The sequence below is a fragment of the Lissotriton vulgaris genome, chromosome 1_1 (genome assembly GCF_964263255.1).
Source record: "Lissotriton vulgaris chromosome 1_1, aLisVul1.2, whole genome shotgun sequence".
NCBI lineage: Eukaryota > Metazoa > Chordata > Amphibia > Caudata > Salamandridae > Lissotriton > Lissotriton vulgaris.
Genome location: NC_141685.1, coordinates 1157775287 through 1157790758, shown reverse-complemented (window position 1 = coordinate 1157790758; position 15472 = coordinate 1157775287). Strand labels below are relative to the sequence as shown.

Here is a 15472-nt window from a genome sequence, read left to right as displayed (position 1 = left end):
GACTCCATCTACAACAGTGAGGACGGTGTCTTCTCTACTGGGATCGATGGCCTCTTGTATCTTCCTGACGCCACACGCACGGCTGCACATGAGACCGCTGCAGGAGTGCTTGGAGGACCAGTGGGATCAGAGGAAAGGATCTTGGGACGACAGGATTCGGCTTTCGCTGCATGCTCTTCAGTCTCTGAAGTGGTGGTGTTCGGCGGAGAATCTCCTAAAAGGGGTTCCCTTTCACAAGGACATACCCAAGCAGACTGTCGTGACGGATGCGTCTCTTCTGGGATGGGGAGCGCACTCCGGGACTCTACAGATTCAAGGCACGTGGTCACCGATGGAGGCCTCGTATCACATCAATTTCCTGGAACTCAGGGCTGTTCACTTGGCGCTGAAGGCCTTTCTTCCGTCCTTCCAGACCAACTCTCTGCTTGTACAGACGGACAATACCACCACGATGTATTACCTCAACAAGCAGGGGGGCTCGAGATCGCGCACCCTGTCTCAGGAGGCGCAGACGATCTGGCACTGGCTTCTAGCCAGAGGACTGTCGATAACGGCCACCCATCTGCCAGGTGTGCAGAATGTTCAGGCAGACGCACTGAGCAGGCTGCTTCAGGAAAACCACGAATGGGTCATAAACGACGAAGTACTAGGAGAAGTCTTCGCAAGGTGGGGAACTCCAGACGTAGATTTGTTCGCCACCGCCGAAAACAGCAAGTGCAGAGACTTCGCCTCCAGGTACTTCCAACAAGGGACGCTGGGGAATGCGTTGTGGATCAACTGGACGAACAGCTTTCTGTACGCCTTTCCTCCCATTCCCCTGATTCCGGCGGTGCTCATCAAGCTGGCCCGATCCAGGACTCGGATGATACTCATCGCCCCGGAGTGGCCCAGGCAGTGGTGGTTCACGGACCTACTTCACCGGTCTCTCCTTCCTCACATTCGGTTGCCGTGCAGGCCGGACCTTCTCACGAAGTTCGGGGGACGGATGTTACACCCCAACCTCTCGTCTTTGAGTTTGGCGGCATGGCTCCTGAGATAGTGCAATATGGCCATCTGAATCTGCCCGATGATTGCATGGACATACTGAAGGAGTCTAAGAGACCTTCCACTCGGACTTCATATGCTTACAAGTGGAAGAGGTTTTGTATATGGTGCCATTCTAAGGACCATGATCCTACTACCTGCAAGGAAGATGTCATCCTTCCTTATCTTTTACATTTGGCGCAGTCTGGCCTTAATGTCCATTCCATTAAGGTACATCTTGCTGCATTGACTGCCTACAGGAAATGCCCTTCACAGACTTCCTTTTTCCAGATCCCTGTGATCAAAGACTTTCTGGAAGGTTTGAAGAAAGTATTCCCTCCTGTCAGGCTTCCTTCGTGGGAATTGAATGTGGTGCTGTCCAGATTGATGAAGGAGCCTTTTGAGCCTATTCATAAGGCTTCGTTGCAGCACCTGTCCTGGAAGGCGGCGTTCCTCGTGGCCATTACATCGGCCCGCAGGGTGAGTGAAATTCAGGCGTTGTGTTGTACTGAACCTTATACTGTGTTTCATGCTGCTACGGTTGTTATGCGTACTCACCCTAAATTTCTTCCCAAGGTTATTTCTGATTTTCATGTCAACCAGACAATAACTTTGCCTACGTTTTTTCAGAACCCTTCGTCTCCAGCGGAAAGGTCTCTCCATTCCCTGGATGTTAGGAGGGTGTTGAAATTTTATCTGGATAAAACCAAAGATATTCGTAGGTCTGACCAGTTGTTTGTCAATTATGGATCGGTCAGGACGGGTCTTGCGACCTCTAAGCAGTCCATCTCTAGGTGGATTGTGTCCTGCATACAATTGTGTTATCAGAAAGCTAATAAGACCTTAGGGGGTAAGCCTAAGGCTCATTCCACCAGGGGCAAAGCTGCCACGACGGCTCTGCTCCGTAATGTGCCGTTTGCTGAAATATGCAAGGCAGCCACTTGGAAGTCGGTTCATACCTTTGCTAAGCATTACTGCCTGGACACTGACGCCAGGGCAGACGCTCAGGTTGGACAGGCTTCGCTGCGGAATTTGTTCGCACAGTAGTGGCGTTATGTATTATTCTCCACCGCCGCTTTGGTGTGGGGATGGGCTTGCCATTCTATTCACTAGATTATGACTATACACAGAGATCCCCTACTACAGAAGGAGTAGTTTCTGTCCTGTAACTCCAGTTCTGTAGTAGGGGTATCTCTGTTATAGTCATAAGCGCCCGCCCTCCTCCCCGGTGGAGATTGTTTCATCATACAAGAATGCGACAGGTCTGGCGTGCTTCGCCTTCAAAAAGAACTGAAGTAAGAGGGACCTGCTATGCATTCTGGGATACTGGGAGAAGTTCTGGAAAGTTCTCTTAAAGGCACAGTATCCTATTTAAGCCACATAATGGCAGCCTATGGGGCTTGTCTGTCCCTACCTTCCTCTCTATCATTCCAGAGTCTTTGACTGGGGGAGGCAAGTTTCTCTATGGTAGAAACTGCAGGCTGTGTTGTGTGTGGTGTTTTTTTGGTGGAAATTCTAGTTGAAGTACTGGACAGTGTAGCCTGTGGATATAGGCTGCATTATTTGTCTTTAAATTCTCTCTTAAGTGTCTTTGCAGTTTCTGCATTATTTTGACACCTTAAGAGATTATTTTTGATTGCCGGGGTCCACGCACATGGGCGGGACTATTCACTAGATTATGACTATAACAGAGATACCCCTACTACAGAACTGGAGTTACAGGACAGAAACTACTCCTTCCTGCGGTTTTCTTTAAGTTCACGTGAATCACGTGACCTAACAAGCACGCGCATCAGCCTCCCTCCTAATCCGGCTTCCCTCCGGCCATTTGCCACACTCCTTGCCGCTGCCGCAAAGGACTCCTCCCCTTGTCGACACCCCCTACAGTCTCACCGTGAGCTCCTCGCTCACATTCCCGCCCCAACCCCCCACCCCCCCCCCCCCCCCCCCCCCCCCCCCACCAGGCTCTCCCGCCCCCATCCGGCTTCCCTCCGGCCATTTGCCACACTCCTTGCCTCTGCCGCAAAGGACTCCTCCCCCCCCGTCACTCTCCAAAACAGCTTTGTTTGCTCTTCTTTTCGCTTGTTTAATATACTAATACGCCTCAGATCGATAAAGGAAAAAACGAATGTTGTTTTTTCAGGCGCACAAATGCATGTTGAACGAATACAAAATGACGCGGCATTCACATCATTGTGCTTTTTGTGTTTTTCTTTCTTTCTTTTTCTCTTGACTGGCATGTCATCCTGAAAGTGTGGTTCAGGGCACAAATTACATGACAAGTGCGATGATGAATATGACTTGAAAAATGTAAGTAAAGAAGTTACCCTGCAATTATTTACCCGGCACTACAAATCTAAGGCGTAGTGAAACCTTCTGTCTCGATTCGTGTAGTTGAATATTTGGGATTCTTTTCTGGCTGCTTTATTTGACTGGTAACATTCGCTAATGCTATCTGTCTGTCGTGCTTTGTTTAGCCATCGAGTTATATAATTCACCTCAATCTCTTTCCATGCTCCTTCCCTCTCACCGAGCTGAGTAAACTAGAATGCCCCTGGTGGCTGGCTCCGTACAGGTGGGCGGGCAGGCTCCATCTGGCAGGCGAAAGCGCTAAGTTTGTTGGCACTACTACCCACTTGTACTGCATGGGCGGGTTATTCAGTAACACAAACAATGCCAGCGCTTGTTCATCCACAGGCCTCTCCGAAGCGCCGGCTCTTTGTGGTATGGGTGCAGGCTTCCCAGCATCGGCTCAATGCTGAGGGTGTGAAGTCACCCCGTCCAGCTGCGTGCCTCGACCTCATTATTAGGTGCCGCCATGTGAGACAGATGGATGTGCCGCTGAAGGGTGGACTATTCTCCCCCTGCAGGGGTGTATACACAGCGCCCGGCGCGTTTACCGTAAGTCCTTTTATAGTCTGCCGGAGAGGCTTTCCCGCCTCTGCCCACAGCGGATTATCGGGCCTCGTGTGTCCGGGCGCCCACACCAGTCATTAGTAGTGATATCACTTTCTCGGCACACTTAATCTCGTTCTGACTTACCATAGCGTTCACAAACGCCGATTTATATGGTTGACTTCCACAACGTGTAATGTTAAAAAAAATCTGTTTTAGGATCCCACACATTACTGATTTGGAGATGATTGTCCCTTAATTTTAGCTTTCGCCTGCTAAACCTCCATCCACTTAAGTGCAAATTAAAATGGTAATTAAATTCCGCCTTTTTAATCCAACTCTCTATCTGTTCAAAGATTTTGGCATTTGCGGAAATCGTATATCATCACACGAATATAAAGCAGTGTTTTAAATCCTTAAAGTTTATTTTAACATGCGTTTCCTCGCGTTTCTCCATCTTTTGACACCTCCGCCAAAGATCTTTCAAGATATGACACCTGCAATCTTTTAATTCCAATATGAGATTAGCAGCATGTAAAGGATTCTTTAAGACGGAAGTTTAAACAAATGCCTGCAGCTCTACCCCTTTTCTCTTCTGACCATGTGGAACCACACGCACAACCACACACACAAAACCACACGCACACAACCACACACACAAAACCACACACGCATTCACACAAAACCATACACACAAACACACACAACCACACACAAACACACACACACACACACAACCACACACACCCACACACACACAACCACACACACACACACAACCATATGCACAACCACACACACACAACCATATGCACAGCCACACACACACAATCACAACCACTCCGCATCAGTGCACAATTTCTACAGGCAGACACACCCCCAGCCATAAGAGCACACATCAATTGTTAATGCATCGACAATTAACTATTGTAGCAATCGCAGTATGGGGCTCTTTACTTTTAAACATATTCATTTTTTTTTTTTTTTTTGCATTGTAGTCTTACCTCCAATGCGTAGGAGTGCACTGCTATAGCTGGTGTGGACTCAGCCCGCTGGTATGAAAGCATTTTTTTTTTTACACGCACAGCAGCGTTATAGAACGGGGGCACCTTCCTTAGTGTTAGTCCCGTGGGTGATTACGTGATTTGCTCCTAATCACTGGGTGCCGAGCCAAACATGGTGGATCAAGCCTGGTTCCCCCGCTCCAAATGCATACCGAAGGGGGGGGGGGGGCACGTTGCATCACCGACATCGTCTATCCTGTGCTACCTTATATGGAAGCGGAGTTGAAGTCTTTGAAAGAGGCGACTGGAGCCCAATCTCGGCTCCATCGCCTGACCGATCGTCTGGGAACATAGGCGCATCTCGTATGGCTGTTCCTAAATCTAGTTTTCACTTACTTGCTCATTATCCTGCCAGTATTTCTTACAGGGGTGGGGACGCTTTCCTCTATTTGCAAATACCGTAAACATATATATCTAACGCTCTGCGGTCCATTTCTTATCCTCATTATGCTTAACATATACCAACCATATCTAACTGGTCACACCCTCACCCACCCTCACACCCCCTCACCCTCACACCCTCACTCACCCTCACACCCTCACTCACCCCCTCATCCTCACCCCCCCTCACAACCCTCTCACCCTCACTCAGCCTCACACCCTCACCCTCACACACTCTCACCCTCACACCCCCTCACTCACCCTCACACACCCACTCACCCTCACCCTCACACCCTCACACCCTCTCACCCTCTCACCCTCACACCACTCAGTGCTACAACACATATGTGTGTGTAGGTGCAAATGCAATGTTCTTGGATTTTCGTCACAATAAAATACACTGAACATAATCTTCACAAAATTTATTTACAAACGTTTAAGCTATTGCCATTATAAATTACAATAACTTTTATTTAAGTATTAATTATTTACAAAATTAAAAGCCATTGTTATTTGTAATATCAATACATCTAAGTCACGTAAATACAACACACATTGCATTACAAATGCTATAGGTGTCACATTTGCGAAAGTTAAAACTATTGACATTGTAACTGGCAAAGCTATTAATTTTGCTATTTTCAAAACCAACACGTAAATTAAAAAAGTGTCATTTACAATACCAATCGCTCAAACTTTCCTAATGTGAAAAGTTAAAAGTATGGCCATTGTAAATCACAAAACAAAAAAATAAAATGTCATTTAGAAAACCAATAGCTCAAACTTTCCTACTGCGAGACCTATTGGCAACGCCAGTGCTTGTTACTCCTTGCGGGATCGCTGGAGCCTCGCCTGTGTTTTCCCCCCTTCGTTTGCCTTGCCTGTATGGGAGTTTTCGGGACATCGAGGATTCCTTGTTTTCTCTTTTGCTTTGCGGCTCGGACTTCTGGTGAACACATGTAGGAGAGGTATTGTGTGCCTCTTTTGTCCGTATTCAGCATTCAATACGCGGCTGCATGTTGATTTTTTTGGTACTTTCTGGATCTTTTGTGAGCTATCCACATCGTTGTGTGTGGGTTTTCGGTGCAATTACGAACGCTGTCTTTCCCGGCAGTTTTTCGAGTACTTTTGGTTTTTGAGCACTAGATAGTGGCCACTTATTTAGTATTTTCGGGAATAATTTGTATATATTAACGTATTGGGGGGGGTTTTATGTCGGAAAGACTTTTCCCCCCTTATGAATAATTCTTGCTGCTAATGATGGGATGGGACCGCAGATTTCAAGACTCGTATTTACTTGCACCTGGATGTTTTGAGGACTGAAGACATTGCATAAGGACTGCAGCCATCTAGGACTGGTAAGAAAGTCAATGGTTAACACTGTCTATGCATGGTTATAGAAACAGGCTCTGTGTGTGTGTGTCTGTATCACTATTGAGTCCTATTTGGTGACTTACTGTTCGTTCACTTTTTTTAGGCGCAGTTGTTAAAAGTGGTATCCATAGAATAAACAAAAAGCTGTGTCAATCCTTGGGGTCTTATCGGCTGCATTTTCCTTGTTTTCTCCCACCCTCTCCCTGTGCCCACTTGACTTGTGCACTGTGTATATTCCAGTGTACTTTACTTGGGTGTGGGCAGAGGAATGGGATCATCCTCGTTCCTGCTGTGTTGGGCGTAGTGTGTTGGTGAGAACTGACAGAAAAACCAAGCCCACGAATTTATACGCTGCCCGGACGAGTATGGATGAGACAGGAAATCCGATGGGTGGGGATAATGGCCCAACGTTACAGGACTTGATGGGGGCTATTACGACTCTGCAGTCACAGGTACAGGACCTGAGACAGGAAAACCTGGGGTTGAGACAGGAGCTCAGCATGGTAAAAGCCAGCGATCAGTCCCAATCCAGGGTACAGGGTCCCATAGTACAGCCCGCTACTTTCCAGTTTGATAGGGGGTCGGGGCACGGTGCTAGTGGTGGGACTCCTATAGCGGTTACTGTAATGACTCCAGTTTCTGTGCCAATGGCGGCACCAGAAAGGTTCACAGGTGACAGTAACAAGTACAGTACATTTATGAATCAGTGTCACTTACATTTTATGTGTAGACCAAACGCTTTTCCTGATTCTGCAAAAGTTGCATTCATTATCTCGTATTTGGCTGGTACAGCTGCATTATGGGCAGTCCCATTGGTGGATAATGACGATCGTGTATTGTACAACTATCCAGCGTTTAAAGAACAAATGCGATGTTTATTCGCTAAACATGCTTTTATGCAGGCTAGTGATGCTGAGTTTTTGAAGTTGCGACAAGGCAGGCAGGACCTGTTAACACATATTTCCACGTTTAATTGGCTTGTGTCGGAAACTCCGTGGCCAATGGCAAAGAGAACTTCCCTGTTTTATTAAGGGTTGTGTGAGGATTTAAAAGACATAGTGTCTCAAGTGGTAGATCCTCCAGACGACTGTGTAGCATTCATAGACCTGGTGGTAAAATTAAATCATCAGTTGTCGGAGAGGCGTGGAGAAAGGAATCGCTTTCAGGCGTCTCGAACAGTGGTGGTCAGATCCTAGGGGAAAGCTCTTGTGGAGCATAAGCCAGTACCTGAACCCATGGAGATAGGTGGGGTTAGAGGACCTCTGTCAAGTGAGGAGAAGAGAAGGAGGCAAGAATGTAATCTGTGTTTGTACTGTGGACAGGGAGGCCACTACGCTCGTGAATGTACAGTTAAGCCATCTAGTGTCCCATCAAAAAATGTAGTAGCCTTCATAGGACAATCAGGGGGACCCCTGGTTCATGAGGGTTACCATGCTTTGTATGAGGTAGCAGGGGCTGTCCAGAGGGCGCCGAGGCATTTTTTCTGTTTCTGCATGCTTGGTGATTTCGAACAGCAACAGAGCGTCTGTTTCGGTGTTGCTCGACTCAGGAGCCATTGGCAATTTTATTGATATCCAGCTGGCCGAGAAGTTGATGATTCCCTGTGTATACAAGGAACAGCCAGAAGGCGTACGAGCTATCGATGGAACAGAATTGACATCAGGGTCAATCACACGCCAAACTGAACCATTGTGTCTGTTATGTGATAATGGTCATTCAGAGTCCATTTGTTTTGATCTTATTGATGCCCCTTCTTTTGTTGTGGTCCTAGGGGTACCTTGGCTGCAGACGCACAATCCTAGGATAGATTGGGTAAGGCGAACCGTAACTCTGGATTCTGTTCATTGTTTGCAGTGTTGTTATCAGATCGCCACCGATTGGGTATCTCCATTGACTTGTGCTGTAGGAGAGGTTTTGACTCTACCTTCTCCTTATGCAGCGTTTGGTGATGTGTTTGATAAGGTTCTAGCTAATAGTCTTCCTCCACATCAGTCTTTTCATTGTCGAATTGACCTAGTGTCTGGCACTAAGTGCCTTGTAGCCGAATTTATGCCTCGTCTGGACCTGAGGAGCAGCATTTAAAGGATCATATAGATGAGATGTTGGCAAAGGGTTTCATCCGTCCATCTTCTTCGCCTGTGTCCTCTGCTATCTTATTTATTCCTAAGAAGGAGGGCACTTTACGCGTGTGTGTGGATTATAGGGCCCTTAATAAAGTTACAGTGAAAAACAAGTATCCTCTCCCGTTAATTCCAGTGTTGTTGGATCAACTGAATCATACCACAATATTTACCAAGTTGGATTAGAGAGGAGCGTACCATCTCATTCGTGTCCGTGCAGGAGACGAATGGAAAACTGCTTTTAGAACAAAATTTGGTTTGTTTGAGTATTGTGTTATGCCTTTTGGTTTATGTAATACTCTGGGAGCCTTTCAGTTTTTTATTAATGAGGTTTTGAGAGATTTTTTGGATTTAAGTGTCATAGTGTACATAAATGACATTTTGATTTTTTCTGAGACCAGTGTGAAGCATGAATTACATGTAACCCAGGTTTTGCAGAAATTAAAGAAACATCAACTGTATGTAAAGCTAGAGAAATGTCAGTTTCATACAAGTGTGGAGTTCTTGGGTTTCATTATCTCTGCAGATGGGATTCAGATGGATCCGCGAAAGAGAATCCATTGTTACCTGGCCGATTCCATCATGTGTCAAGGACATACAGGTCCTCTTAGGCTTCACCGATTTTTATAGGCGGTTTATCTCACACTTTTCTGATGTGGTGGCTCCAATGACATCAATGTTGAAGGGAGTTCCTTCTGGCATGTGTACTACCCTGTAAGCATTTGTAAAATGACTGAGATCGCCTTCTGTGAGTCTCCATCAGATAACACCCATTTTGATTCATAAATGTGAATCTTCTGTACCAATAGTACATAGTTGCAGGTAAAGCTGTTGACATTGATATGTCGTTTTTTGCTTGTTTTTCAGTGGATGCTATGTACTAATTCCTAATTGCTGCTTTAAATATGCAAAGCCCTTCTTTTCTCTCATGTTCTCTAAATGTGAAGACATGATCTTTTTGTATGCATGTTTACGCTTAGCATTTCAGATCTCTTCAGAAGAGACGCCATCTGATCTTTCCAAAAACACCTCAAGCTCTGGCCTTGGATGCAGCTAGCAAGCTACAGAACTCTGAGACCGCAGCAGCAAGCAACCAGAGACCCACCATCCAGGAGGTAAACACAATCCACAGAGGTTTATACCCATGGGAGTTTGATGGAGCACTTCCTGCAGAGGTAGGGGTGGCTGATTGAGGGTCTTTTCCTTACAGAACCGCATTCCCTTGAGAGAGAGCTCTTTTTGTTCTACCCAGAGGGATTTTCAAAATGGCTTGCATGTAATACGCAACTTTCCTGGGGAAGCAATGTTGAGCAGTGTAAGCTTTCTTAAGAATGTGGTATTGTGTAAAAATAGGTACAGCATGATACAGTAAATGAAACAATACATTCAATGAGGCAGGGTATCCCTTTTATGAAGAATTGGTATTTATTTATATGTACGTAAAGCAGGAAAGTCAATATTTAGATGTTACATGTTACAACCCCAAACACTCGATCCAAATCTACTTGTCAGTTGTGAGTTACTTCATATTTGTGTTGAGCTGCCCAACATTACATTTAAAACCTGATGAAAGCAGGACCCGTCCCATACTCTTCAAATAATATGGTGAGCAATGTACCTTTTAAATTCTAACTCATGGTTTCCATACTTTGGATCCAGAGTGTGTGTGTGTGTGTGTGTATTTGTGGCATGTGTAGCTGTAGAAACACATGCTGTGCACCCTCCTGCATTATAGTGTTGGGCTTCGACTTCTTTATGTTTTTTTCGTCTTCGAGATTTCGAGTCACAATGTATAGCAACCACAACCATGACTTGTAATACACATGGACATCGGCCCCATTGTTTTTTCCTTACCATTGGGTTCAGATGTGTACCTTCGAGCAATGGATCAACCCCGCGCAGTGTTTTCTCCGGGCCCATTCTTTTTTTTCTCTACCATGTCAGTTGAATAAGCACTGTATCTATCTATCGCCAGTTCCAAGTGTCTGGTCGCCTCTGCTTCAGATCCACGTTTGACTACTTTGGGCTTTCACCCACTCCTCAGCACCAGGGAATGCACCTGTAATGGAAAGGACTACATTCAGATACTGCCCAAAGTGTCCAGTGAAGTTTCCTATGGACAGACCTCAATCAAGTGTGCCACCCCTGTCTGTCCACCGAACATCAGGAGTCATCTACTCTGTGCGCCATGCGTCAATCTTGTAGCTTGGCTTGGCCAGATATCATGCTTGTACAATGCTAAAAATTGTTGCTAGAAAAAATTATTTGATTCCCTTGTATTGGGAGTGTCACTGCGATGACAGGTGCTCCATGAGAAGAAGACTGTTCCCTGAGTTTACTTAAAGACCAAGAATTACCCAGTTTCTACGGTGGTTTGTCTAATTAATGGCAGCTCGTAACTATGTTCTATGTATGAGAACAAGGCAGCTAGTATGTTCTAAAACTTTGTGCTCATCTGTGTGGATGTGACCAATTGTGAGTTAGAAGAGGATGCTTAATGATGATCGCCAAAACTTGTAAGCCACTTGCCAAGTACTATAAAGCACAGCTTATTTAGCTGGATTGTTGGCAGCATTTCTTTGTGCATTCATATATCTGGTGCAAGCCTCATTAATACAGGCTGTTTCTTTCAACAACATACGAGAACAGAGTGTCATGGTTTATCTCAGGGCCCTACTTTCAGACTACAGAAAATATGCCTAATTGGGTCAAGAAACTCGAAGCAACTTGTTTTTTTGTTGTTGTTGTTTTTTTTTAATTGAATGTTATGGCAGTGGATGATTACTGGGTACACAGAAAAGAAAGAGTCACAAATAAAACACCATTGAATGATTCATCACAGAGAAAAACATAATCAGCATTATCACCGTTACAGTATGTGCAAGGTAATACAACAAAAACAAACAGGTATACATTATTTTAGGGTAAAATTTAAATCCAAGCTAAGCAATTATATCCAGTTACTAATAGGTGACCATTACTTTTGTCTAAACATCTTCTTTTTCCGACCCTTAAGTCTATACACCGCGATTTCGAGCTGGTAAACATTTAATAATTTAGACTGCCAGTGAGCGAAAGCCGAAGGATCAGCTTCTAGCCAGCGAGATGTTATACAATATCTGTATACAGACATGGCTATAAATAAAAAGCCTTCCTCTTCCATCGTTATAATATCCATTTGCTCAGATTGAACTACTAATATCACCAATTCTGATGATAATACAGGTGATGACTCCATGATGTTATTTAAAAAACCTTGCACTTCTAATATAAACTGAGCTAATTTCGGACAGTGAGAAAGCATGTGGGCTAAATCGGCAGCCTTATATCCACAGCGACTACATTTAGTACCTTTTAATGCTTTCCATTTCGCCAGTTTAGATGGTGTATAATACAAATCAAAAACGGACATAAAGTGCTGGCTTTTAAATGACCCATTAAACAAAACAATACTAGCCATTTTTAGAGATCTGGGTATATCCACTTTCTCTATTCCAAGATACCTTCGCCATTTATTAGTATAGACCTCTAGATCGTCTTTATTTCTGTTTAGCATCAGTTGATATATCGTGCCAATTCTGCTTTTTCTCCTGCAGCTTTCCAACACCTCCACTTTGCTCATAGAACTGGTTTTTTGCAGATTTGTTTACTCTAGGAAGCTGCGGATTTAAAGATATTTAAAGAAGTCCCCTCTTATGAGACTATATCTGTCTTGTAAATAAGAGTATGATACCAATTGCCCATTCTGATATAGATCACCAAATGAACAAATTTTAAAATCGTTCCACCTCTGCATAACGGAGTCCCTAAAGATTTCGGGAAGTTGAGGGTTCCCCAAAAAAGGCGTGTAATAATTCCATTTTATACAAAAACAAAACCTTTTATTAAATTGTTTCCAAATTTCCCACGCCGATATCAAAACTTTGAACTTCGTTTTTTTATAGTAACTCTGTTCTATAAACCTGAGCAAACATAGTCGAGCTTCAGCTCCAAGTAGCATTTCGTAAATTGAGGGTGCCATAGCTTCATCCAGCTTAAAATCCGGAAAAATTAAGATACCCATAGCTTTTATAAAAATTGCCCAATAATATAAGCGAAAATTCGGAATCCCTAACCCTCCTCTAGTTATTGGCATTACACACCACCTAAGAGATCTTCTAGCTCTCCGGAAGCCCCCTAAGAACCTAGAAACAGTTCGATCTAATTTGTTAAAAAAAGCAGAGGGGAACAAAAGTGGTATGTGAGAAATAAATACAAACATTTAGGAAATATAATCATTTTAACTGCATTTGTACGGCCATATAAAGATAAATGTAAATTATTCAGCCTTTCAAGGGTTCGATTAACAGAAAGCAGTAATGGATCTGTATTAAGCCCAACAATGTCTTCCACTTTAGCTGAAATTGTCACGCCAAGATAAGAGGCTGTAGAAACAAATACTACCGAATGCATTACCTGAGTTTTCGTAATGTTTAATTTGTATCCAGATAGTTCCCCGAATTCTTGAGCAAGTTATCTAATTTTAGGTAGGGCAGATGCAACATCTGTTGTGATGATCGCAACGTCATCCGCATAGGCGAAGACCTTATAATCTATCTGATGTAATATGACCGGGGGGGATCCCACTTTTGTTAATCAGTTTAAATAAGGTTCAATATATAACGCGAACAGCAAGGGGGAACAAGGACACCCTTGCCTTGTCCCCCTTGTGATCGGAAAAGGGTCAGACGTGTCAGTAGCTATCCGAATTACTGCTTTAGGATTGGTGTACAATGCCTGCACAGCACAGATAAATTCTTTTGGAAGCCCTTTCCAGACCAATACAGACCACAGGAAGCCCCAGTCGACCCGATCGAAAGCTTTTTCAGCATCCAACAGGACTACGCCGACTGGGGATCCCGTGGCCTGCGCCCAATCTAATAGAGTAATAATCCGTTTAACGTGATCAGTAGTATCCCGTTTTTTTATAAAGCCGTACTGAATTTTGGAAACTACAGTTGGCATTATGTCTTCCAATCTATTAGCTAATATTTTCGAGAAAATTTTGCTATCTGATGTTATGAGAGATATCGGCCTATAATATCCTAGTTTAAAATCACTGTGGTAGCCAGAGACCAGAATATTGGTGGATATCCTTGAAAAGCTCGATGAAAGATCTTGAATAACTCTGGTTTAAGCGCATTTTCGGAAGACACAGTAAAATTCCAGGGGGATCATATCTGGCCCCTTCGCTTTACCTGAAGCTAACCCCAAAATAGCAGCTTCAATTTCGTCCCAGGTAATTGGGGCACCTAAGAATATATTATCTGCATCTGCAATTGGGGAATTACCAATATTCATCAGATAGTCCAATGGATCCCTGTTTTCGGTACCAGCATTATCCGATTTATTGTATAATAATTCATAAAAACCACTGAACGCTTTTAATATCCCGGCTTGGGTTTCTTGAACTACACCTTCTGAGTCAACAACTTTTGTTATATCGTTCATAACAGCTTTTTGTCTTAGCCTTTGAGCTAAGATTTTACCAGTCTGCTCATTGAATTCATAACATTCTGCCTTGTGTTGCTTATATTTAATAGCAACCTGATCAGCTAAATAGGCATATAAAACAGCCCGTTCGATAGTTAAGAGACGTTGAGCTTCCTCAATTCCCTGACCACATCTAATATTAGTAACTAGTTTCAGCTCGGCCTGCCTAACTTTATCGGATTTGTGAGTAAATTCCTCCTTAGTTTTCCTACGCCGAAAATTGGAATAGCTAAAGGTTTCCCCCCTTATGACTGATTTAAAAGTATCCCAAACGGTTTGAATTGAGGCTGTACCATTATTACACAGAAAAAAATCCTGAATAATTTTAGACATGTGTGACAAATAGTTTGCATCTAGAAGCAGATTCCTTTGAAACGACCATTGACAATTTGAATTAAAACTCTGAGAGGGCAGCGATACTTCTAATATAACAGGATTATGATCCAAAACTACTTGGGGCATAATATCAATATCAAACTTCTCCAAAAAAAGGAAGAAATAAAAAAGTAATCTAGTCGAACAAATTTCCGATGTGGTGTTGAGAAAAATGTGTAACCAGGGTCAGTAGGTTGACATTTATTCCAAGCATCAAATAACCCATTTCCTAATACTAAAGCTCGCAAAGCTCTATACGTCCTGACCTTCCGACCTTTATATCTCCCTAGTGCCCTAATATTGCACTCAGATTCCACATGAATATTTAAGTCTCCGCAGAGAATAAGGGGTTGGGACCAAGTGGCAAGTTCTAAATTAACTGTGTCAAACAGCTCATTATCATCCAGATTTGGACCATATAAACAACATAACGAGAATTTATTACCCGCTATAATCATTTCCACTAGTCCCCACCGCCCCCATTTATCAGCTGAAGTTCTAACACATTTTCCAACCCCTTGTCTCATAAGTATCGCAATACCTCTTTTTACCCCTGTCTGCTTTGAGCGAACTAAAAGATCAAGCCCCAGGCTATGCAATATATTCCGTTTACCCCAAGAGATATGTGTCTCTTGTAAACACAAGTTATCAATCCGTAGAAGCTGAATTAATTTACGCAAGATCCCGATCTTCTTTGGGTCATTAAGG

The 15472-nt window shown here is 43.8% G+C and overlaps 1 protein-coding gene across 3 annotated transcripts in view; it reads left to right on the top strand.

Moving 5' to 3' along the window:
* TROAP (trophinin associated protein) overlaps window positions 1-15472 on the top strand; it is a 395831-nt gene that overhangs the window by 301774 nt on the left and 78585 nt on the right. For all 3 annotated transcript variants that reach the window (XM_086964115.1, XM_086964124.1, XM_086964108.1), the window contains one exon: window positions 9838-9972. In XM_086964115.1, the coding sequence (XP_086820241.1) occupies window positions 9838-9972 (135 nt within the window). The remainder of the gene's footprint in view (window positions 1-9837; window positions 9973-15472) is intronic.